General features: G+C 35.8%; 2 protein-coding genes across 5 annotated transcripts in view; one reads left to right on the forward strand and one right to left on the reverse strand.

Moving 5' to 3' along the window:
• Positions 1-7,066, reverse strand: part of LOC145263751 (uncharacterized) — a 209,758-nt gene extending 202,692 nt beyond the window's left edge. For all 3 annotated transcript variants that reach the window (XM_080120769.1, XM_080120770.1, XM_080120768.1), the window contains exon 1: positions 5,364-7,066. In XM_080120769.1, coding sequence (XP_079976895.1) covers positions 5,364-6,463 — 1,100 coding nt within the window. In that variant the 5' untranslated portion in view covers positions 6,464-7,066. The remainder of the gene's footprint in view (positions 1-5,363) is intronic.
• Positions 7,067-7,084: 18 nt separating this feature from the next.
• Positions 7,085-25,691, forward strand: part of LOC145263752 (inositol polyphosphate 1-phosphatase-like) — a 67,394-nt gene continuing 48,787 nt past the window's right edge. The window contains exon 1 of one of the 2 annotated variants that reach the window (XM_080120771.1): positions 7,085-7,205. The gene's annotated coding sequence lies outside the window, so the exon portion shown is untranslated. Of the gene's footprint in view, positions 7,206-18,268; positions 18,457-25,691 lie in introns of those variants that run through there. The other variant, XM_080120772.1, reaches the window with a different exon arrangement.

Below are 25,691 nucleotides of genomic sequence, written 5' to 3' on the forward strand. Positions count from 1 at the left end.
TCTTCAAGAAACAAATAAAATAATATAGTGTTTATTGAAAATTAAATGAAAATATATTATAAAGTAAATATAGGCTCAACATTCTTGTCGGTACTTGTACAGTGTAATCAGACATTAAAAAATGAAAATATCGAAAAGGTTATATTGTACGTATCCGGTTTGAACTGAAGATTTCCGAAAAAACATTCCACTTAATTTGATAGAGTGGTTTTTGTTTTACAGCCGAAAAACATGTTTTTATGACAGCACGTTTTAAATTTTTGTTTGGATTTTTAGAACATGCCACGGGAAAATAACTCAGTTTAAAGCGCCGACACTCCTTCCTCATCTTTAATACAAGCTTTTCTTCCTAAAAATCGAACCTTTTGCTGGATATCAAATTGTTTTTTCGCTGTAAAAAAGAAAAAACTACTTGATGAAATTAAGTGATTTTTTTTTTTTGGAGAACTTCATTCCATAACGGATACGTACAATAAAACTTTTCGATATTTTCATTTTTTAATGTCTTGATTAAACTGTACAAGTACCTTATTGTCAACAAGTAACTAAAATATGGCAACCTCACTGGGAGCAAACCGATTCAATATACCATAATATTGCAATAATTTTATGGGAGAAAAGACAACACCGGATAGTATTGCTTGCAAATGTGTAGTAAGGTATTGAATTAAAAAAAAAAAAAAAACGGTAAACGAACACGCGCCAAAATTTCGTTTGTATTTTGTAAACAATAAATAGTTATTGGATCTAACCGTGGCCTTCGTTAAGACGGTCTTGATCTAACCCCCTCCCCCGAGACTTGTGCAGCTTACGGACTGTGCTATTTTTTTAGTAAATTTTTACATTAGATTCACCTCCACAATTTGCCTGTGTTTATTCCGAAAGCCATATGCAGTCATGCATGCACTTATTGATCTGTGCTGAAATAATAACGTTATTTAAAAAGCCATTCTTAACATGGGGAGGGTGTTTTGTGCCTATTCTGTACTTTAACCTTACAATTGAATAAAAAAAAACATAACTTTCATTAAACTTGGAGGTGCTAGTGCACTTACTGATCCGCGCTATTTTTTTAAAATCGTATTTCCAAATTTAATTAAAGTTTTTTTTTTTTTATGTTTCTTATATTCTATTGTAAGTATAGAATAGTTACAAAACACCCTCCCTCATATTAAGAACGGCTTTTTAAATAACGTTATTATTTCAGCACAGATCAATAAGTTCACTTGTACCAACTTGAAAAGACGATTTAAAATATAGCGCGGATCAGTAAGTGCATTAGCACCGAAAGCCGTTCTTAACATAGGGTGATTGGCTTGGGGTGTTTATAGATAATATCCCTTGAGAGCGTATTGTGGTTATATGAGAAAATAAAGCTCTGTACGCATTATAAATGTTTCTTTTCTGTACCTTATGTTATACATTAGGGGTCATTTAGTTAAAAGTTTATTTACTGCACCCATCTGAACTAGAGAAAAATCATGATTTGTCTCGTGTAAATAACTAACGATGAATATGTAATATGGCCGACCAGACGGGTGATCAAAAAGTCAGATCCAGCGTATCGGAAAACGAAAGGAGACCAAATTGAACTTACCTTTTTTTTTTTTTTTTTGGCTTGAACTTTGCGCTTTTCGGATTATTTTGTTACGTTTTATTTTCTTGGTGGAATTTTTTTTTTTTTTGCCGGTTTTCTTTGGGGGGGGGGCAGAGATTATAGTTATAGGTAAAAACATTATGGAAGGCATTTAAACCATAAAAAAAATAACGGTAACATAAGTGCATAGGCACCAAAATTGTTTTTGTTTTGTTTGTTAAATCCGGCTAAAAAAAAAACAATAAAAATAAAAAAATCCGAAAACCGCAAAGTTCAAGCCAAATTGAAATTTTTATTTGTTACGTTTGAATAAAAAATAATTATTAAAGCAAAAACAGACGTTCTCGTCAAGTTTTTTTTTTTTTTATTATTCAAAAAAAATAAAAAGGTACGCATTTTTGTTTACAAGTGCTACTAATCTGGACTTGCACCAATTTTGTTATTACCTATAACTATAATCTCTGGCCAAAATAAAAAAAAAAAAAAAAATGCCCACAAAGAAAAAAACTTCCTAAAACATAAAATAATCCGAAAAGCGCAAAGTTCAAGTAAACAAAAAAAAAGGCCAGTTGTCAATTTGGTTTCATTTCGTTTCCGGTAAGCTCGATCTTACTTTTTGATCACCCGTCTGGTCGGCCATATTAGATATCCATCGTTAGTTATTTACACGAGACATACACATTTTAATCATGTTTTTCTCTAGTTCAGATGAGTGCAGTAAATAAACTTAACTCGAAATGACCCCTAAATATACTAATGTATAAGGCACAGAAAAGAAACATTTATAATGCGTACACAGCTTTATTTCCTCATATAACCACCATAACGCTCTCAAGGGATATTACGCTGGGGCAGGTTGCAAAAAAAAAAAAAAAAAAAAAAAGTTTTCCAACTTTAAAACCAATTTTTACGTTATCTTGTTTATCAAATTGTTAAGTGAAAAGTATACCCACCTCACCATGCTGAGAATGGGTTTCGAAATAACGTTAATATTTTAGCGCGGTCCGTAAACTGCACAAGTATCTTTTTTATTTTTATTTTATTTTATTTATTTTTTTTAGTTCGGAAATAAAATTCTAATTGATGAAAATGTAATGTTTTAATCGCTGGCGACATGTGTTTTTTTTTTTTTTTTTTTTTTTTTTTAAATGCAGAAAAACCGAGAAATCGCAAGCAAAAACGAAACAAAAACAAATAAGTTAGATCAAACGCTATTAAATGGAATTATTTACCGAACTGTACTTTTAATGTGCAGAAACTTTCTCTTATTCGAAGAAAAGAAAAAAAAGTTCCTTTACATATTTTAATGTAGTCATGGGTTCGAACCTTGCCGAAAAAGTGCAGCCATGCTGACGACAGCTGATAGTTAGAAACACGTGTCTATGGATAAATAATGCACGTAAGCACAAATGAAACATTTTTACATAAAGAGTTCATTTAAAAGCAAATATAATTCGTCGATAATTGTTAATACTAACAAGGAAATAAAGTTGGGAAAAATGGTAAAACTATACAAACACCGTGACAGCGAATTAACCCTAACCCTAACCCCTAACCCTAACCCTAACGCTGTCACGGTGTTTGTATAATAATACCGGAAAAATTACTTCAAACCAATTTATTTTAGTTTATCTACTCTTGTAGCGGATTTGCGATAAAATAATTAAAAAAATAAAAAAAATAACGTAATATAAGCATTTTTAAGTTACTATAAATATCGTTACTGGGTATGTAGCCAGTAAATAATCGAGTAAAAAATAAAAAAAATGGTTACTTTGCTAAAAACCGATATTTACAATCATTCAAAATGGCGATATTTTTTTTTTTTTTAAGGTACTCATGCACTTATTGATCCATGCTGAAATGATAACGTTATTATTTAAAAAGCCATTCTTAACATGGAGAGGGGAGGGTGTTTTGTACCTAGCCTGTTACAATTGAATAAAAAAACTTTAATCAAACTTGGAAATACGATTTTAAAAAATAGCGCGGATCAGTAAGTGCATTATTAGCACCTTTTTAAGCGGAAACAGGTTGACTTTAAAAAAGGAACTTAAAATTTTAACTTCAGGTCAAAACATAGTACTAGTCTTCAAGACCACTACAATTAAAAAATCTACAAGATCAGTAATATTAATTGAAAATACACACTACAAAGGGTCATATAGTTATTTTCAGTGTTTTTATATGACCAATTTAAAGAACTTTGTGGGACCCAGTTCAAGTTTTCCCGGAAGTATAGCATCAGCCTCACTTTAACTAATATTCGGCGCAATTTTCTCTGCTTATCCTGGCATGGTTTCCAAACAATGCCGGTTGAAGATCGCCTAACCCTACAGGGGCTATCCATTGTCTCTAGATACTGAAAAGTGGGCTCTTGTGTGTAAAGGAGGTACTTCTGCATTTACCGACCCGCGATTTCCACGAATTAACTCGGGCGTGCCCGGCAGATGACGAGAATAACCGGAAACTGCCGGACGAACATTACAAAAGAAAACGCAAATTGTTACAACATCCCCCTTTCCATGTTAAGAATGGCGACGACCACTGAAATCTATTAATACATTAGGGAAAAAAAAAAAAAAAGTTTTAATTCGACAGTTTCCTGTTCTTCCCATCATCTACCGGGCACACCCTAGTAACTTCGTCGAAATCGCGGGTTCATAAATGCAGAAGTATTGTAAAGAAAGTGCGGGTATGTTTTACTGTCCACCGTCCTTCGAAAAAAATGGTAAAAAAATCAAATATATAATAAAAAAAATGTTACCAAATGCAAGTTGCTCTTCTACCTCACTGGGTAAGTTTTTAGTGCTATTACTTAATGTAAAATGCTTATTCGGCTTGAAAAGCGTTTTCAAAGGCTACACGACCACAAGAAAAAAAAATGGCCGCGTAACAAATACACTGTAACCACTTTTTCTTGTGGTCGGGCACCCTTTGAACTTGCTTGTTTTTCGAGCTGATTAAACATTTTACATTTTAGTAAAAACACTTCAAACCTACCCAGTTGAGTAGAAAAGTAACATCTTGCCTTTGGTAATATTTGTTATATATTTGATTTTTAACCACTTTTTCAAAGGATTGTGGACAGTGAAGCAAGAAGCATACCCCGGCGAACCCGAACGAGAATCACCTCCCTTAGAACGGGTTTCGGAATAAACACCCCCAACCTCCATACGTTAAGAACGGCTTTCGATTTGTAGCAATTTTTTCAGTGGATTATTATTAATTGGAAACTAATATATAGGGGTGACTCTCGTTCAGGTCCGCCCATATCCCCATTTTTATTATTAAATTGTTAGGTGAAAGTGCAGAATAGATAACAAGTCACCCTCTCTCCTCATGTTAAAGATTGGCTTAACGTTATTTCAGCACGGTCCGTATTCTGTAGAAGTTACCGCAAAGAAAAGGAGAGAACGAAAGTGTTAGAGTCGACATTAGTGTGACACCGAATTGTAACCTTGAAGAAAGGGGAGGAGGCGTATAGAAAATACATTGTGTGTATACAACTTTTATGTAAGTAGTTGAATCTAGAAGCTTTAGAAGTGAAGATACTTATGCACTTAATGTACCGCGCTGAAATAATAACAAAGCCATTCTTACCATGAGGAGAAGAGGGTGTTTTGTAACTATTCTGTACTTTCACCTAACAATTTAATACAAAAAAATATATCGTAAAACTGGAAAATATTATTTAAAAAATAGCACGGTATAATAAGTGCAGAAGCTTTAAAAATGGATAATAAATGAAAAGGTCCACACTTACCTGGGCGAATTGTCTTCCCTCCTGGCTCGGTATGATGGTGGACTAGGTGAGCGAGATCTATACCGTTTCCTTGCAGGAGGAGACACTGGACTTGCAACCCTTTGATTGTGATATCCCGACCCGAAAGATGGAAGTCTTTCGGGGGCGTAAGCCCTTGGAGGGTCAGCATAAGCCCTCGGTGTGTCCGTGTAACCACGACTTTCCGCATATGCCCTCGGTGGGGGCTCCGGTGAGGGGAAAGCTCGGTGATTTCGTTTCCGATTACGACTCCGTCGCCCGGACGATGCCTGGGGGACGGCATGTTCGCGGCTCTCCCCTCCTCGATGATGGTACGGGGGACTCCGACTGTAACCTCTATCGATCCTTACGGGTGGGGACGGAATCTCCGCGTAGGCCCTCGGCGTCTCAATATAGGAGGATGAGGCCCTCGAAGGGGCCTCGGCGTAGGCCTTCGGGGGATCACAGTATCTTCGGGATGGCGGCGGCGGGGGAGATGTATCCACGTAATGTTGGGCCCTCTCATGTCGATCTAGACGGTCGCGATCTGATGAGGATCTCGGTTGTTGGCTGTGGCTATGCTCGGGAGGGCCCCCTTGCTGTTGATGGTGGTGATGATGGTGATGATGAGGATGGGGTGGCTCTGGCGGTGTGTACCGACGACTCTTCTTGCTTTCTTTCCGGCTCGGCATTTGTTGGTACGACGGGCTTCGACTACGACTTCTTCTCGGATCGAGCATGGCCGGCGAGTTGCTGTGGCTTCGCTCCGTCATGTACATCTTGATGGCCGTCGCCGGAGACTGGCCACGTTTATCACGCTCCCGATCAGAGGTGACACGGCTCGGAGGGTGACCCAGGCTGGGGGGACCACCACACTCGACCATCTGGGGCGATTCAAGGTTCGAATCTGACGATAGTTCATCGTAATCCACAAGCGGTTTGCTGGACGAACTCGATTTTTCCCGTTCGCGTATACGTTTCTTTTTCTTGTGTTTCTGCTTCTTTTGTTTTTTGTGTAAGCTAGACGGAACTAAATGAGCATATGCCCGCGCATCAAACTCGTCATATACTTGATCTCTATGGCTCCTAGTGCCAGGCATCATTTCATATACTTAAACTAACATATACCACGTTGGGGTATTTTTTTTTTTTTTACATATATTTCTCCCCCTAACTGTACTTGTTGCACATGACACCCAACAAAAATATTCTTCTCTCTCACTCTCTCTTTCTCTCTCTATTATTAGATTTGGGGAGCAATAACAATAAAAGCATAAAGAGAGGGAGTATGAATAATGATATTCCGGTTAAATTTCCCGGATATTATAACGTATTTGTTAATTCCAATAAGCCCTAAAACATTAAAAAACCTATTTCCAGTTTTAAGGGCTCAGGGCAGCGTAAAAATAACGCGCCAATCTCCCTAAAATGGTTATATTTGTACAATTTGAAAAACAACACGTCAGGCACAACACAACGGTTAAATTCACAATTAATTTTCGCCGATATTTCGATAGATTCTTGGCTTTTACTGATAATATATAATTAATAAAATTTAGTAATCCATAAGCTAAATTTTACAAGGGAAGATGGTTAAAATAAGCGGCATTTTCTTAGAGAATTTTATGCGATTGTATTGGCAATATTTTCGCCTTAATAAACTAGTCGCCATTTTACATTTAGCTTGCTAACTTAGAGCTGCGCTATGAATTATGGGTAGAACGCACAATTCTGTGACGTAGTACGCATACGCGAAAACAATTTTTTTTTTTAACCTCTTATACTGGAATTTTTATTAAAGAGGCATTTCAGTTTTTGTGTTCTCCTCACATATAGGAAAAACAGGTTTGAACAATATTTTATTGATATTATGTCACTCAGCACGTAGAAATATTTCCCAATGTTTAGCTGAAAAAAATATAGATATACTTAATTTAGATATATGTTTAATCAATCTTATTTTTGTGTGGTATCACCTGATGATTAAGACGAAAATAATAATAATGACAATATATCCAATATATGAAATGGATTTGAGCTTAAAAAATATTAACTCGAAAAGTTTAAACATGCTTTCATGAAATTAATAATCGATTTTATTTTATAGATTATAATTTCAAAATTAAAATAATTTTTTTAAAATATTTTGATTGTAGTTAGCTCGTTCTTCTCTAAAAATTGATTTATTATTATTTTGGTAAATAGGCAAAAACGCCAAGGACCTCAACTTCCGTAAGTTTTAAACGAATTGATTTAAAAACCCCGTCACATTTATAATGAAATTCCGATTTATATAAATTTTCTTTTAAAAAGTGCGTATTTTAATTAGAAACATAAACAAAACAATTGACTTAAAACTTGTAACAATCGGGTTCCTTGTAGTTTATACGCATTTATCCAAATATTAGACGATCCGTGACCCGGTGGGTCAGTGTTTGTTTCATCTATCTATATATGTTACTAAAAGTCTTTTTAGAAAAAAAAAAAAAAAAAAAAAAAAAAAAAAAGAACAAGCAATGCGTTTGGTTTCCACGCTGAGGTCGAAGTGTAATGCTGTCGGAGGTGCGGGAGAAATCCTTCTCGACTGGGGCAGGTATTCCGGCATAAAGCTCGAGACAATAGTCTCTAACCCCCTTTCACAACAAAAGGAACTAATTTCCCTATACACCGCTTTTGGTTACTATGGGAACAGCTAATTTTTGTGATGATTCGATTTTTAATAATAAACACATTTTATTTTATTTTAAATATTAATATTTATTTTTAATAATAAACTACACTGATTAATATCCCAAAAACTACTTTTTTGTGACAAATTTAAATGCGCTTGCTTGCATGTATAGAAATGGCCACCACCGATAACAAAGAATTACATTGCTTAATATGAATACTGAGAATACTCCAAAAAACACAGGTCAGCTGCTGCAGGTATAACATCATCAACAATTTTCTCCATAAGTGCAGCAGAACGCGTACGATTTTTCGATTAATTAGCGGCAAGGATACTAATAATTTGTGCGGGTTTTCAGATCGAATAATAATTAAAAAAAAAAAAATCAACAATAATAATAAAAAAAAATCAACAATAATAAAAAAAATCAACAATAATAAAAAACAAAATAGATTTTATTGGTTTATTCCTCGAATCACAAAAATTAATAAATAAAAAATCCTGTATATTGTAGGCTACAATAAATGTTTGAAGCCAAATCTTTCAGCAAAAAAGGCCAAATTCAAAGACAAAACCACATTTTTTTAGATAAAAAAGGCCAAAAAAGTCAAATTTTAACTTTTTCTTTAATAATTACTATTAAACAATTATTGTTTTACTTTTAAAATGTCCTGTATATTGTTTATTATTAAAAATCGAATCATCACAAAAATTAACTGTTCCCATAGTAACCAAAAGCGGTGTATAGGGAAATTAGTTCCTTTTGTTGTGAAAGGGGGTTAGAGACTATTGTCTCGAGCTTTATGCCGGAATACCCTGGGGCAATTGGGAATTATGTAGTACCAGTACCACCTACCTTATTTATTTTTGACAGGCCCGTATAGTTTTAAACTTCTGAAATAGTAAGTTTTGCTATTTCAAAATTTGTTTCATTCTTTCTCTTGGCCGAAACCATGACCACCGAGATATAGCCGTGGACGAACTCGGGGGGGGGGGACTAATTTCAGGCTTAACGGATAATAAAACTTGCTGAATCCGAGGGTGGTTGTCAGTCGGACTAGGAAGGGCTTTTTTGTCACATGCAGAGTGCCCTGTTTTTAAGGAACTGAATATATTCTCCATATTATACCCATCCTCTGACATCCGATCCTCAGTGGAAGACGATAGAAAAGGTTTGCTGATAATCTTGCTTACGATATCTATTTGGTTCAAATTCAACTTAGAGTTTTTGAAACACCTATCTAAAGATTTAAATTAGTGTGCCTAAAATATACCGTGCAAGTCTAGAATTCAACCTAATTAAAAAAATCAAAAAAATCTGGGTTTGTATTACTGTACACATAGATTCGAAAAAGTTGTCAAAAAAAAAAACAAATATATAACAAATAAATGTTATCAAAGGCAAGATAAGTTACTTTTCTACCAAACTGGATACATTTTTTAGGTTTTTATTCAATGTAACATGTTTATTCAGCTCGAAAAACATGCAGTGTTTACCGATGTATCGGAAAATTTAAAATAGCGCCCGACTCTCTCTTTAACATGGTAAGTTTGGGAAAAGGTGTTATAAATAATAAACTAGACAAAATACTATTTAAAAAACACCGAATATATATCAACTTATGTCACGGTAACATATATTGAGCGAATTTCTAACAGTATTTTGTCTAGTTTATTATTTATAACGCCCTTTCCTGAACTTACCGTGTTAAAGAGAGAGTCGGGCGCCATTTTGAATTTTCCAATACATCGGTTAACACTGTATGCTTTTCGAGCTGAATAAACATGTTACATTGAATTAAAACATGAAAAATATATCCAGTTTGGTAGAAAAGTAACTTATCTTGCCTTTGATAACATTTATTTGTTACATATTTGTTTTTGTTTTTTTTGACAACTTTTTCGAATCTATGTGTACAGTAATACAAACCCAAAAATCTTTATAATGTACGTACCCATCACGGAACGAAAATGTTTAAAAAATCACGTAAATTGATCAGGTTTTTTTTTTTTTTTTTTTTTTTATTAACTAAGAAAATCAAATTTTATAAGGAAACGAAACGTTATGTTTTGATCGACCATAATAAATAAGGGAGAGACAACTCAATCGGTATTATTCAGATCAAAATCAGCCTTGTAATGGCTACAATTTCCTATTAAAATAACTAAAAAATCGTAAAAAAATATGATTTGGTGAATGTGTAGTTTAGCGGCGTAAATTATTTGACAGACAAAAATTATAAAAACTATTTTCATATAAAATACATTATTAGACCCAACGGCTGAAACAAAACCAGAAAAAAAGTTATTTTTATTATTTTCTCATCATTTTTTATTAGACTAATTGTACGACATTCGAGGCCGCCGTATTGCTTTTAAAATTTGGCCTTTCTTAGGTTGGACAGATCGGCTTCTTTACTGCCAAATTTGGCCTTTTTTTACACTAAAAAATATGGCGGTCATGAAAGAGCGTAAAAAAGTTCAAATTTGGCCTTTAAAAGGCCAATCTGCTAAACCTTAGAAAGGTTAAATTTTAAAAGCAATATGGCGGTCTCAAATGTAGTACATTTTGTCTAATAAAAATGATGAAAAAATAATAAAAATGAAATTTTTTTTCTGGTTCTATTTCAGCCTTTGGGTTCAGGTTCTAATATGTTTTATATAAAAATAAATAGTTTTTATAATTATTTGTCTGTCAAATAATTTACGCCGCTAAACTACAAATTTACCTATGATTTTCTATATATAAAAAAAATAATCGTGATCAATTTACGTAATTTTTGGAATATGATGTTTTCATTTTGTGATGGATACGTACATCATAAAGATTTTTCTGCAATTTATTTATTTATTTTTTTCAGATAGATTTGATTCTAAATAAACGACCCAACACTAACAAAGCCCTGCCGGACTAATTGTGGAGATGGTTTAAAAAGGGTGACCAGTTGTATGTGAGCATACGACATTTTTGGCCTCGGAAAATTTAGTGATATATTTTGACTATATAAGCTAACAAAGAACATACGCCGTCTATAAGTACAGAATAGTTAACAGTGTCCCAACCCTCCCCATATTAAGAATGGGTTTCTAAATAATAATTATTTCAGCACGGTTTATATTCTGCACCTATTGTTTTGTTTGTCCAATATAAATTAGGTTTAACTGTTTTCTGTATGCTTAGGCGTTTATTGTACCGCGCTATTTTTTTAATAGTAGTTTCAAGTTAAATTCGAATTTTACAATATTTTTTTGTTATTATTAAATTGTTAGGTGAAAGTACACAATAGTTACAAAACACCTTCCCCTCCCATGTTAAGAATGGCTTTCTAAATAATATAATTTCAACGCTGTACAATAAGTACTGTTTTCTGTTCTAGCACTGTAATTTCAGACAAATTTTCAGTACATGTCTTCTTTTTAAATGAAAAAAATAAATCAGATGCTTTGGTGGGGCAGGGAAAGATATGCTTCTTTTCCAATTGAAAAACTTGTTAAAAAGTAGTTATAGAGTTTTAAAAAAAAATATACTGATAAAATAGCGTCCGATAATTTCAAACGAGGGTTACTGTCAAAAGTAGTTTCACGCAACCTAAATTTTCCTAGATCAGAAATTTGGTACTCCTCAAATACACCAGAACCAACCCTTTCTTAAACATGGCTAATATCACCTCTTATGGGAATAGAGTGAGTCATATGGTGTATCCCTTTCTTTTCACAATACATAATAATAATTGTGATTGCAATAAGCTTCAAATGAAGAGTGGACTAAATTTTTGGTTGTTTTTTTTTACTAGAGGGTCACCGCTTAACAAAGCCCGAGGGCCACTCGAGGATAAAAATTGAGTGCTAGGTAAACTGTGAGACAACGTTGTGATGAATCGTAGTGATGAAACTTGGGTAGGGTTTAATTATTTAAGAGGACGGCTGAACAGGAACTTATTTGAAAACAGCCATGTTATAATCAGCTGGAAAGCAGTCCTACAGTATTGTGTTCCACAAACAAACAGTTCTTGTTAATGGCAACATCTTCCAATCTTGGGTATTTATTCGATTCTCTTTCTTTCAGAATATGTTTAGGTAGTTATCCTGTCTTGTGTGCTTGTCGCTATCCACCAGCTTCCTCACGAAGGCCAGATATGACATAAGGTCAAGCATAAATGTGGAGCTGGTCATGAGCACCACAAACACACCCAAGGCCAATCCAGAACAACCCTCAAAAATCAAAACGCTTATCCCATTTTTATTACAGTCTATGCAAAAAAAAGGGGCACTGCAAGTTGGAACAAACATAAAAATGAAATTACTGAGCTGTAATGGATTTCTTTGCTGACAGCCAAAAACAGAACAGATACTACACTTTAAATTATTTATTTACAAATAAAAATCAATTTTACTTACAAATTAGTACTGATAGAACAATTCCAATATTTTTTTTTTCGATTCTGATACAAGTACCGATTCTGCTTTGAATTCCAATATTAATACTGAATCCCATTCTTCTAAAATCTCTAAATAATAAGAAAAGTGGTGGGGAGTCGAATGATGAGAAAAGTAGTGGTAGGAGGCGAATTATAAGAAAAGTAGTGGGAGGAAGGAGATGATCGGAAAGTGGTAGGAGGAAAGAACGTTCTTTTAAGGTTGTCGTCGGTCAATCAGTACCGTGTTGCCCCCGGCTGGATAGCAGTTGTCTCAAATCGAGACCGTCAATGCAATAGCGAGATGTCCGGTGGACAGGAGACGAAAGAGGATAGATGTTGCTACGCTGGTGGTCCGGATCTGACTGCTAACGTTTCCTTAAGACCTTTACGGAGCAGATGAATCAATGCACCCTGTTAGCTGATTGGTCAGCCTGTGGCCGGAGAACTCAGAGGGGGGCATTGATTCACCAGAGAAAATAGTTCTCGGTGACTGCTACAATACACTTGTAGGGACGATCTGTAGTTTCTAGTTTTACTGGTAATTTAAAATCCAGAAATATTTACTATTTTATCATTAGTTCCAACAATGGAAAAAATATGACAAGAATCGCTTTGGCAATCAGAGAAAAGACACATTCTTTTCAATTCCAATACTTTCAAAAGTTTTGAGTTTTCTGATTTCTGATTCCAATTAATCATCCCAACGCTACAAATTAGGTACAAGCCCATTAAGTAGAGAGTCTTGTTGATTATCTTTCGTCTTATTCTTACACAAAGGTCAGATTTAATGTGAGAAAAATCCAGCTCTGGATGTGACAAGAAAATAAAGATTACAAAGAATAAAATATACATATTTATTTGAAAGTGGTTGATGTCACAAAAGAATAAAGTAACTTCAAGATGGAAAGGTAAGAAAAGTAGTGAGAGGTGATGAATAAAAAGAAAAGAAATAGTAAGGTGAATGATAAAAAAGTAGTAGGAGGAGATGAATGATGAAAATTGTGGGAGAAGGGAATTATAAGAAAAGTAGTGGGAAGAGTTGAATGATAATAAAAGTAGTGGTAGGAGGCGAATTATAAGGAAAGGTGGATGAGAAGAAATGTAGTGGGAGAAGGTGAATTATAAGGAAAGTAGTGGGAAAAAAGAATTATAAGAAAAGTAGTAGGCGGAGTTGAATGATGAGAAAAGTAGTGGGAGGAAGGAGATGATCAGAAAGTGGTGGGAGGAGTTGAATAATGATAAAAGTAGTGGGAGGAAGCGTATTATAAGAAAAGTAGTAGTAGGAGGAGATAATAAGAAAAGTAGTGGGAGTGGTGAATGATGTTGACAGTTAAAAGTGAATGATGCAAGATGAAAATATTTATTTGCATAAAAAATTTTTTAATTTTATACAATATATGGCACAAGGCCAAAAGAGTGGAATGAAGAATGACTAACCATTTCTTATCTTAACTAGCTGGGAGGTGATGTTGGTCTACTAGTTAATGACACGGACTAACAGCTTGGGTGTTCCAAGTTTGAATCTAATTCATTCCACAAAAATCACTTTCACTTAGGATGTTGGCAACCTTCCTGTGGTCTCTCCCATAGTCCCTGATGGCTTTCTAGAAAGAATTCTGACTAGAAACAATATCATGGATACCAATGCCAACAATAGAATCTTCAGATTCATGCGATATGATGATCATCTTAACTAGCTTAACTAATTTCAATCATTAGTTTAAAAATACTAAATTAGTCTAATCAGGTTGTAAAACGTTCCAATAATTCCATTCAATGATGGAGTATTGTTGCCACATCTCGGCAGAAGCAGCTTATCCTGCCTTGACAGAGTTAAAAATAGACCGTAGCTTAGTGGGGGATGCCCTTTTTCTTTCCTGCAACCTCTTACCCACAGAAGAGATGTTGCGAGCCTATCTCTGCTTTATTGTTATTTTCATGGCAAGTGCTCGTCTGAGCTTCAATCTATGGTCCCCCCTCACCAAACTTTCACAAAAAATATTCGTCTAGCCCAAACCACTATCAATAATTTCCCACACATCTGTGCCTAAACCTAAACATAAATTCCATGAACAAAGCTTTTTTCTTAGAACTGCACACCTGTGGAACTCTCTTCTGTTTGCCTGCTTTCTAGCTGACTACAATTTGATTGTCTTCAAGTCCAATGTAAACAAGTTCTTGATGAATTGTCCCCCTAAGTAATCCAATTTACAAAATCTCCATTACTTATGTTGACTATGTTATAATCCCATTGACTAATTTATACCCATTAACCCTTATCCTCGAGTGGTCTCCTGGCCTTGATAAGTGATGACTCCTTTGTAAAACAAAAAAGGGGGGGGGCAAATTACCTATGCTTTATTGACATCCAAATACCACTGAAAGTTAACATCAATCACTCAACACAGTTGCAAACATCTTGCATAACTCTTTCCAAATTTTAGTGACAATTCACCCTGGACGGGTTGGGTCAATCGTGCTCTTCCAATATGTGACTTATCACATTTTTAAGTTTAAAAGACTGCCTTCAGAGAGATGGAGATAACATATTTTATGACATATCATTGATGCCTTACCAAGCTGCAAGAACTTAAAAATGGCCCGCTATAAGCAGAGTGACAAAATAGATTAAAACATTCGGTGCTTATTCAGATTGGCACTTATTGCGATAAACAAAAATAAAGAAAAACTTTTATCGTGTATCTACTTGTCACGGAATGAAGATGGTATATTCCAAAAATCACATAAATAGATCAAGTAGTTTTTTTTGTTTTTTTCAAAATACAAATTTATTGTTTTTTTTACTGATAAGTGAAGGTCGAACCAATTTTAATATTGTTCAAATTTTGTTTTTGATTTATATAAAACTAGTGGGGGTGCCCGGGTGTTTGTAGATGTATGTTTGAAAAAAAAGTGTTGGTAGGCAGGCTCAAACTTGAAGCCTTGACGTGAAGGCGGAAAAGAAAGTGAAAGAAAACGTGTGATTTTACCGCTATGCTATGACGTGACAGGAAGTGAAAAGCATTTAAATTTAGCAATCAAAAAGTTGATATGCAGAAAGTGAAAGTTAAGTGAATGAGTTAACACAGGTGCAGAAATGAAATCATGCTGTTAGCCAGTTAAGCTTCCAGCTTTGCGCCCGCCGTATTTGTTCCCCACGATATTGGGGAAAACCAGCTCCCCACAAAAAGTGAGTGTCCAATTGAATAGCAATTGTCTGATATGAGGGGTTTCCCCCCACGTTCCTGGCAGGAGAGCCTTCACTTTCGATTAGTTTCGCTTTTATACGAAAAACATGAACAAGGATGGAAAATAGCATGTATTTTGTAAAAGTTGCTCAAATAAAAGATAGAGACGATCTCCGTTCGCAAATCGTAGATATTATAATCTAGGGAGTATATAAAAAGTTCTAAAACATAGTACCCCCCCCCACAAAAAAAGCTTTTGCTGGACATACAAAAATGCGTGCGTCACTTTTGCCTTTTATATATAGACTACAGGAGGTGCCCCGTATTGCCCAGGTGTTTGGAGGTCTGTGTAAGGGGAGGGGGTAGATAATAACCCTGTTTAAATATTATAAAAAAAACGATGTTAAAAAAAATCAGAAAAACCAAAACAAAAAAATAGCAAACGAATGTAAAAAAAAATTTTTTAAATCGGAAAACAAAAACAAAAAAGAACAGCGAAAAGCAGAAAAAATGGCATAAAGAACCCTGACGGATCAATCTGTAATCTTAAGATATAAATGCTGATGACCACGTATTTGGAGGTGTGTGTGTGTGGAGGGGGGTAAACTAAAGAATAAGCGAAGTAATAACCCTGTTTAAATAAAAAAAAACGTTGCCCGGGTGTTTGGAGGTGTAAAAGAAGAATAAAAAAGTTTTGTTAGGGAGGTAGGCTCGAACCTGAAGCCTCGAGGCTAAGGCGGAAAAAACAGTCTGACACATTACCCCAACACTAAAGAGACAAAGAAATGATGAAATTAAACGTTTAAAAAAACGGCAGGCGGTTTAAACTAACGTCAACATTTTCTAGGTCAAACATGACATCATCGTCGTAGTAGCAGTAGGAGAGAAAATGAAGGAACGATTTTTTTGCTACCCCTCCCAGTACAAAACTGCCCACTTGAGGGTGAAGGAATGAATGTTTTTGGCCATTTTTTCATATTTTTCGTCGGAATGTTCGAGCTTCAAAATGATACTGATCTGGTGAAAATCCGTCACCTCTGTGGAAAGTTTTTCCAAGACATACAAACACACGCACACATACAAACACACACATTTTGCCTTTTATATATATAGAAGATAGATGTCCTTTCTAAAAAAGTGTTTTCATAATTTGAAAATTTTATTTAAAAAACATTCAGTAAATCAAATAGTGAAAGAGCTCCTTGTCAGCTGAAGGAGGAAATTTCTAGGGAATATTAAATTCTTATCTGGTCCCCAGTCACCTGTATATCTCAGTTAATGGCGATGATTTGGTGATCGTCTAGTTTAACTCTCATTTGTAATATTGCTCATATGAAGAAAATAGTACAAAAGCTTTATTAGGTACTTACCTTTTAGGTAAAAAAAAGTACATTAAAAAATTATACAAATTCATCCAGTGTTTTTGTTTTTAAGATAAAATTAAATTGTATCATTGGAAGCTGTCAGAGACTGTTTTCAGCCTTTCTAAAAGTAAGAGACATAATTCAAACTTAAATTCAAGCAAGGTAAGAGTTAATAAAGCTAATCCCTCCCCCCCTCTTAATCCCCATGTTAAGAATGGCTTTCTAAATATGAATGGGGATTGATTTTACTTTTTACAAAAGAAAAAAATTAAATTTTGGTGTACAGCCTTTTTTTTTTTTTTTTTTAAACCTAACAAGTACATACCAGATAAAGTTTTTGTGCAATTTTCTTTTTAAGATATAGGGGTTCATCTAGAGAAGCACCAATGATTTTGACAATGTTAATATTTGGGGGGGGGGGGGATTTCCATCTAGTACTGACCAAATTCAATGTTGTTTAAGTATGGTGGTCTAACAAGAATTTTTAATAGAGTAAGTTTCACTCTCACAATCCTAACTATCATCTTAAACTGATGTTTGAAATTGAGGATCAGAGAGATGTAAAGGACTCTTGTCCATCCTTTTAACGCCTCCTCGACCATGTTCTGATTTTCATAATACGTGATAAACATAAGAGCACATAGCTATGTCTACCGCTCCAGAAGATATCACACTACTGATGCAATTCTCTATCTATATAAAAGCCAAGTACGTCCAAGGATGGAATACTGCTGCCATATCTGGGCAGGAGCTGCTAAAAACAGCCTATCCTGCCTTGACAGAGTACAAAATAGACTTTGTGGCTTAGTGGGGGATGCCCTTTTCTCTACCCTGCAACCTCTCTCCCACAGAAGAGACGTTGCGAGCCTATCCTTGTTTTATCGTTATTTCCATGGCAGGTGCTCGTCTGAACTCCAATCTCTGGTTCCCCCTCGCCAATCTTTCACGAAAAACACCCGTCTAGCTGAATCCACTGTGAAAAATTCCCCCCACTCTTTATCTGTGCCTAAATCAAAACGTAGATTCCATGAACAAAGCTTCTTTCTTAGAACTGCACGCCTGTGGAACTCTGTTCCGTCTGCCTGCTTCCCACCTGACTACAACCTGGATGTCTTCAAGTCCAACATAAACAAATTCCTAATGAACCGCCCCCTTGAGTAAACACTTCATCAAATCTCCCCACTAACGTACTGTAATTGCAATAACCCTTATCCCTGAGTGGCTTCCGGGTCTTGATAAGTGGTAACCACCGTGTATAAAAAAAAAAAAAAAGGACTAGTAGTTCAACCAACCTACATGATGGGATATCAGCACTGTGGTAAAAAAAGACATGGTGAATGGATTCCTCCTGATGACCGCAGGGGAAGATTAAATCTGGACAATATAGGGAGATGTGTGTAGAACAGGAGACTTCATTGGTATGGTCACGTTGAAAAAACAGATGAGAGTTTTTGGGTAAGTACACGTAGAACAGTTGAAGTAGCAGGGTCAGTTCATAGTGGATGGCCAAGAAAAACATGGGAGGAAGTAGTAAAGATGGACTTGAGAGAAAGAGGGTTGAATAAAAACCTGGCCAGAGATAGGTAATTTGGAAATCCATTTCTAAAAGCTGTCCAACACATGCAAAAAACAAAAACAAAAAGTAAAACTGACAATGAAGAAGAACAACATTGTTGGATATAATAGCCATATAAGCGGAGTGAAGTTTATTGTTGGCTTAAAGGGCTTTCCAAATTATCATCTAAATAAGTGGTGCATTAGTTAAATTGATGAGACATTTCAAACTGAGAACCCAAGGCAAAGCAAAATTTATTTTCCCTTTCGTCAAGCCAAGCTTGCTAGTCATACCATTTTAAAAAGACTTTCCTCTCACTAGCACTATAATGCTTTACCTGAAAACAGTTGGGAGCCTGAGAGGAGAGGCCATTTCTTACTTGTAAAAGGAAGATCAATGCTCGTCTACATTCACAATAAAAGGGACACTCATTTCAGAGTATGCAACTTGCCTGCTTCTCATCTGTGTATAGGTAAAAGAGTTATCTACTTTCATGTTGAAATATAGTACCCAAGAGTTATCTGCCCCTGGTACAGGAAGTACTGGGGAGTTATCTGCCCCTTGGGACTGTTTAAGAACAGATGGAAGCAGCTATTTGTTTTTTGGAAATGGAACTCGGCAATTAACTGCAAAAAAACGTCTTCCATACTTTACAATCTAAATGCACACTTTTTAAATTCAGGAAATATTTTTTGGTGTATTCATCAAAGAATTCCTGGTTTCTCTCACAAGAGGCACACATTTGATTTAGGTAATATAAATGTAGCATATGCTGACAAATCCCAACGCTCGGCATTTCCAGACTGCCTTCAGAGAGATGGAGATAACAGATTTTATGACATATCATTGGTGCCTTACCAAGCTGCAAGAACTTAAAAATGGCCCGCTATAAGCAGATTGGCAAAATAGATTAAAACATCTGGTGCTTATTCAGATTGGCACTTATGGTGATAAACAAAAATAAAGAAAAATTTTTATTGTGTACCTACTTGTCACAGAAAGAAGATGATATATTCCAAAAATTACAAAAATAGATCAAGTAGTTTTGTTTTTTCAAAAAACAAATTCGTCTTTTTTTTTTTTTCGATAAGCCATTTTAATATTCTTCAAATTGCGTTTTTAACATATAAAATGATCCTTCTAAAAAAAAGGGTTTTCATAATTTGAAAATTTTAGTTTCTAGAAAAATAAAAAATAAAATAAATCTATGTTATGTTAATAAATTATTGGTTTTAAATCTTACGTTTCGGTTATTTGTTCCAACATTATCCAAAATAAAAATTGAAATGAAAGCCGGTTGTCTGCCCCTGATTGCTTCATAGTCATTGCTTTTTCCTCTCTCGCCAACTCTGAGTAAAATTTGATTATCTTGAATTTAAAAAGAAAAAAACTTGATCAAATTATGTGATTTTTGGAATATTTTTATATTTTGTCTATATATTTTATAGGCGCACTTTTACCAAATGTATACACTCTGACAGTCATGTTTTTGTAATCAACAACAACTTGTTAAACCAACAAAGTTTTATTTATTTTACAAAATGATAATCCAACAGGCAAGAGAGTTTGAGTTAGTAGGATCGGACAACAGCAAAAGTTGCGGGCTTTGCTCTCTTCTCTCTGTCTTGTCTTTGTTTTTACTTTGTTTTTATATTTACATCATCCCACATTCCTTGATCGGAATTTAATTGTTCTTTTATTTTAATGTTCCATTCAAAATACTTTTAGAAATTTCAATCTAGAGTGGCTTAGTGGGGGATGCCCTTTTCTCTACCCTGCAACCTCTCTCCAACAGAAGAGACATTGTGAGCCTATCCTTGTTTTATCGTTATTTCCATGGCAGGTGCTCGTCTGAACTCCAATCTCTGGTCCCCCCTCGCCAATCTTTCACGAAAAACACCCGTCTAGCTGAATCCACTGTGAAAAATTTCCCCCACTCTATATCTGTGCCTAAATCAAAACGCGGATTCCATGAACAAAGCTTCTTTCTTAGAACTGCACACCTGTGGAACTCTGTTCTGTCTGCCTGCTTCCCTCCGGACTACAACTTGGATGTTTTCAAGTCCAATGTTAACAAATTCGTAATGAACCGCCCCCTTAATTAAACACTTCATCAAATCTCCACACTAACGTAATGTACTTGCAATAACCCTTATCCCTGAGTGGCTTCCGGGCCTTGATAAGTGGTCACCACTGTGTAAAAAAAAAAAAAAATTTCTCTCATTGTTTTGTGATCTTGATTCTTCGATCGGAATGTAGGGTTGACGTCATTGTCAGCAATCCGATTTACAACTGGTTTTGCCCAGCCCCAATAATTTCTGGTATTGTTTGTCATCTATGCAACAGTATTTCATCTTCATTCCGGTACATACATCATGCAGGCTTTTCTAAAATTTTCTTTACGTTTAATTGCCGCCATAAGTGCTAATCTTAATAAGCACCAAGCATCCTTTCCAGAAATTGATCACCAATGGTTGTTATCAAGATTTATACTGAAGAGTAGCCATGATGCCCGGCATTACCCGGGTGTTTGGAAGTGTATGTTGAGCAAAAAAAAAAGTGGTAGTAGGCAGACAGGCTCGAACTAGTACCGTGAAGGAGGAAAAGAACATGAAAAAAAAACTTGACGCTTTTGCCGTTGAATCCATCACGAAACCAAAAGTGGTGAAGGTTTAAATTAAGGCTAGTCAATTAAAAAGAGGGGATGACCTTTAAAAATATCGATGAAAAAAGCGGCTCTTCCTTGCAGAAAAATGGCCAATTGAGGGTGAAGGAATTAATGTTTTTAGCCAATTTTTTAATATTTGTCGTCCAAAGGGTTGAGTTCCAAAACGATACCAATCTCGTGAAAATCTATCGCCACTGTCGAAAGTTTTAGGCAGACAGGTGAGGTTTATATTATCTATGAATTGTACAGGGTAGAATGATAAAATTGTCGCCCTAAAGAAAAAATCAATTCAGGTAACTTGGTTATGTAGTAGAGCTGACATCTATTCAATGTAGCCGCCTTCAGCCTGAATCACCGCCAGAGCATACGTTTTCCACAAGTGCGGGTGGGAGCTCGGCAAATAATTGGCAGATGGTGGCGATCAGGCTGGCTTTGGTGTTGTGGGAGGTCATGTTGGTGATGTTCTTGACATATGACCAAACAAAGTAGTTCAGCAGATTCAGGTCAAGGGAGGAGAGGAGGCAGTGAGAGAAAGGGACAAAGTCGTAGCACTCCTCCTTCTGAAGCCAAGCCTAGGTTTCTTTGGACTTGCGGCCCAGTGCCGAGTCCTGCTGCCACACCTAGGTTCTGCTAGTAGCCACCTGATTGAACCAGGGGATCAACACATCCAAGTACACTTTGGTGTTGACTTTCAAGCCAACTTCAAAAATGTTAGGTGGTATGATATGGCCCTCACTTGAAACCACACCAAAGACCGTAACCATGGGTCGTCCAATGCATTGGTCTGTGCCCTCAAGCATTATCTGGATTTGCATTTTAAGTATGCCAGCAATGGTTCTATTGTCGTTTGGATCGGTAGAGAGCATGAGTTGTACAGTGGCGCATCTCTGATCTCACTTGTCGAACATTGTGTCACTTTCAGACATGATAAAAGACTCCTATCGCTATTGGGATTTGTACACAACTGTCCAACTAGTAGATAGTCTGCAACTAAAAAGAAAACCGGTTTTCAACAAACGGAAATGAAATCATGTTGTTTTTTCTAGGGTGACAATTTTATCATTCCTCTCTGTAAAAGAAATTGAAAACATCACATGTAATGTTACTATTTAAGGGGTTTCCTTACCTGATGCTGGCACAGTTGGTCAAACCAATTGGGAATATGTCCTCAATAATCAGTCCATAGTGACTTTTTTTTATGGAAATCGCTTGAGACAAGACATGAAGCCACTTGATGTAAGGAGCTAACAAGAACAAAAGTTTATTCTTGCAAAGACAAGACATACATATTGATCTTAGTATTGAAAAAAACAAAGTTGTAGGTAGAAGGAAAACAGTGAGCAGAAAGAGAGTTCCACAATCTTGCAGTCCTTGAAAAGAAGCTACTGGAATAGGAAGCTGTATTACAATGAGGTATTAAAACAACAAAGTGATATAGACCTCTATATTAGCGAGTCAAACGAGCTGGAACAAAGGAAGCAGGCAATACATCAGACACTGGAACATATAGTATTCATAGAAAAGACTGAGACTAGCAATATCACATTTGTGAAAGAGAGGTTGTAGGGAAGAAGAAAGGGTGGGGGCCAATCAAATTACAGAAAGTTTTCTACAATTTATCAAAAACCTTCAAATGGGACACAGATTCACCAGCCTAAATATGGCAACAGTACTCCGTACATGGTTTAATCGTAGATTTGTAGAGATAGAGAATAGCCTCAAGTGTGAGAAAGTGTTAAATGATAAAGAGAACCGATTTAAAAAGCAATAAATAGCAATGAATCTAATATATGGACTCCAAGAAAGATTTGATGAGAAAGAAAAACCAACAAGTTTTGAGTCGATTTTTCATTGAGAGCAGAGCCATCCATAAGACTTTGTTGCTGTGGGTCTGAGGTATAGCTATGTTCTCTCCCAGGAGGTACACCCTTCCAGGCTTTACCATCTTTTTAAAAAGGGATTACTTTATACAATCAGTCCGACAATGGTCTTGAATCTATCTGGATGCATCTGTATAGTTCTGTATAATCCTAGAAGATCCACCCTCCAAGGTTTGCAAGGGGTTAGTTTATTGCTAATCGCCTGAGGCGCCCTTACTAGTAAATGCTGATGGGAGTGTTCAGACATTTTTTCTAGATCACAGTGCACTTTTTCAATGTGCTAGCTTTACAAAACATCGCCTGCCTTTGTGCCTAACCACCTGGTAAAGAGGTGAATAAACCTTCTGGTTTTTGGCCTTGTGCCACATTTTGTATTTTTATGCAAATAAATATTGTAAGCAAGATTATCAGACCCTTTCTATTGCCTTCCCACAAGGATCAAATGTGTCATAAGATCGATTTAATGTGAGGGATATATCTAGTTCCCTAAAAAATGGGAAGCACTCTATGTGGAACTAAATGCTTACTCTAATCCAACTGACAACTACCCCCAGACTTAGGGTTAGTGAAACTGTAAGCTTTTTTTTTTTTTACCATCTTTTAAGCTTGAAATTAGTCACCAGTACTCATCTCTCCTAAAAAAAAGTCGAATGTCATCTTTTATTGATTCATGTTCGACCAAGTGAAAAAAACGAAACAAATTTTTTAATTAAAAATGAACTTAGAGTATCAGAAGTTTAAAACTATACAGATCCGTAAAAGCAAGATGAGTTTACTCATGAATGCTGACAGTACTGTTCAGGCCTTTTTTTATAGGTCAGAGTACACTTCTCCTAGTATACTGGCTTTTCTAAACCTTTCTAAAATGTTTGAACCTACATCATTCATCTCCATCAAAGTGTCAGTGTTTTTATACATGAGGTTACTGTGACTGAAAATTGGCTGATGGCAAGATAGGTTCTAAATGAAAAATAGTGGGATCCTTTTATCGATCCAGTAGATATCTCACTGCTGATGCAATTCTCTACCTGTATAAGAGCCAGGTACGTCCAAGGATGGAGTACTGTTGCCACATCTGGGCAGGAGATGCTAGAAATATCTTATCCTGCCTTGACAGTTTAAAATAGACTTCGTAGCCTAGCAGATGTCCTTTTTTCTTCCCTGCAGCCTTTTTCTCACAGAAGAGACGTTCCAAGCCTGTATCTGCTTTATCGTTATTTTCATGGCAAGTGCTCGTCTGAGCTCCAATCAATGCCCCCCATCACCAAACTTTCACGAGAAACACTCGTCTAGTTGAAACCACTATCAATAATTTCCCCCACTCTTTATCTGTGCCTAAACCTAAACGTAGATTCCATGAACAAAACTTCTTTCTTAGAACTGCACACCTCTGGAACTCTCTTCTGTTTGCCTGCTTTCCAGCTGACTGCAATATGGTTGTCTTCAAGTCCAATATAAACAAGTTCTTGACGAACTGTTCCCCTTAAGTAATCCAATTTACCAAATTTCCACTAATGATTACTACGATATTGTCCCATTGACTACTGTAGACTCTTTAACCCTTATTCTCGAATGGCCTCTGAGGAGACCAAGACAAAGAATAACTCAAACTCACTTTTTTTTGTAACAACAACATTTATTTCCTCATTCTTCCGTCATGCGTGACTTCTCATTACAGCTGTGACGTCTCTCACATGATTGTCTTCTCTAATGTGCTTTCTCTCCTTTTTATAGTCTTTTTCTTTACAGTGACGTCATTTCACATTTTGTATGCATTTGCCTATGTGCGTTCGTGTTCTGTTACACTAGGTTCACTAGGTAATTTGGCCCTTGCATTTTTAGTGTGCCTTTCTATATTTTCTCCGCTTACATTTCAAAATATGGCACAATCACGTTGACACACCGGTTCTCGCCAGATTACCAAAGTTAAGCAACATTAAACCTGGCCAGTACCAGGTCGGTAACGAGGCGCTGTATGTACCGCGAAGTAAAATACCAGGTTGAGAAATTGGCGCGGTCTATCCTTCTCTCGAGGGTAGATGAGACTCTCTTAAGCCATGGTAGGCACCCCATCTAGTGATGGCGTCACGATAAAAAATACCCTTGATATCCCTGGTGAAGCATCAATTATTCCGCTACTGACAAAGTGTGAATTACACAACAAACTCGTGTAGTGAGTTCAATTTCGGCTACAGACGCGCTGGATTGGATTGGATTGGATTAGACATTTCAAACAAATAAAAGTTTGTTGTTTATGTACATTAAAATTAATTGGTATAAAAAAAATCTCAAAATAAGTTAAATCAAATCAAATCAAAATTTATTGGCAACAAAAATAGAAAAGTGCAACAAGTTATGTAAAAGGTAGAGTATTTATAAATCTATATTCCATCTGAATTTTTTGTCCAAGCCAACTTTAGTGTGAGTCACTTTCAAAGCAGGAAGTCATTTATCTGGGTATCAGTGTATCTCTTTATACCAATGAGATACACTGATTGACTCTCTTAAAGTGATGCAGGGACATATTGGAAAAAAGTCTCCCTTTTCTCTCTTTTTCTGACAGGTTAACTTATTTTCACTAGACTAG

Source organism: Euprymna scolopes, chromosome 39 (genome assembly GCF_053919585.1).
Source record: "Euprymna scolopes isolate OS-2025 chromosome 39, ASM5391958v1, whole genome shotgun sequence".
NCBI lineage: Eukaryota > Metazoa > Mollusca > Cephalopoda > Sepiida > Sepiolidae > Euprymna > Euprymna scolopes.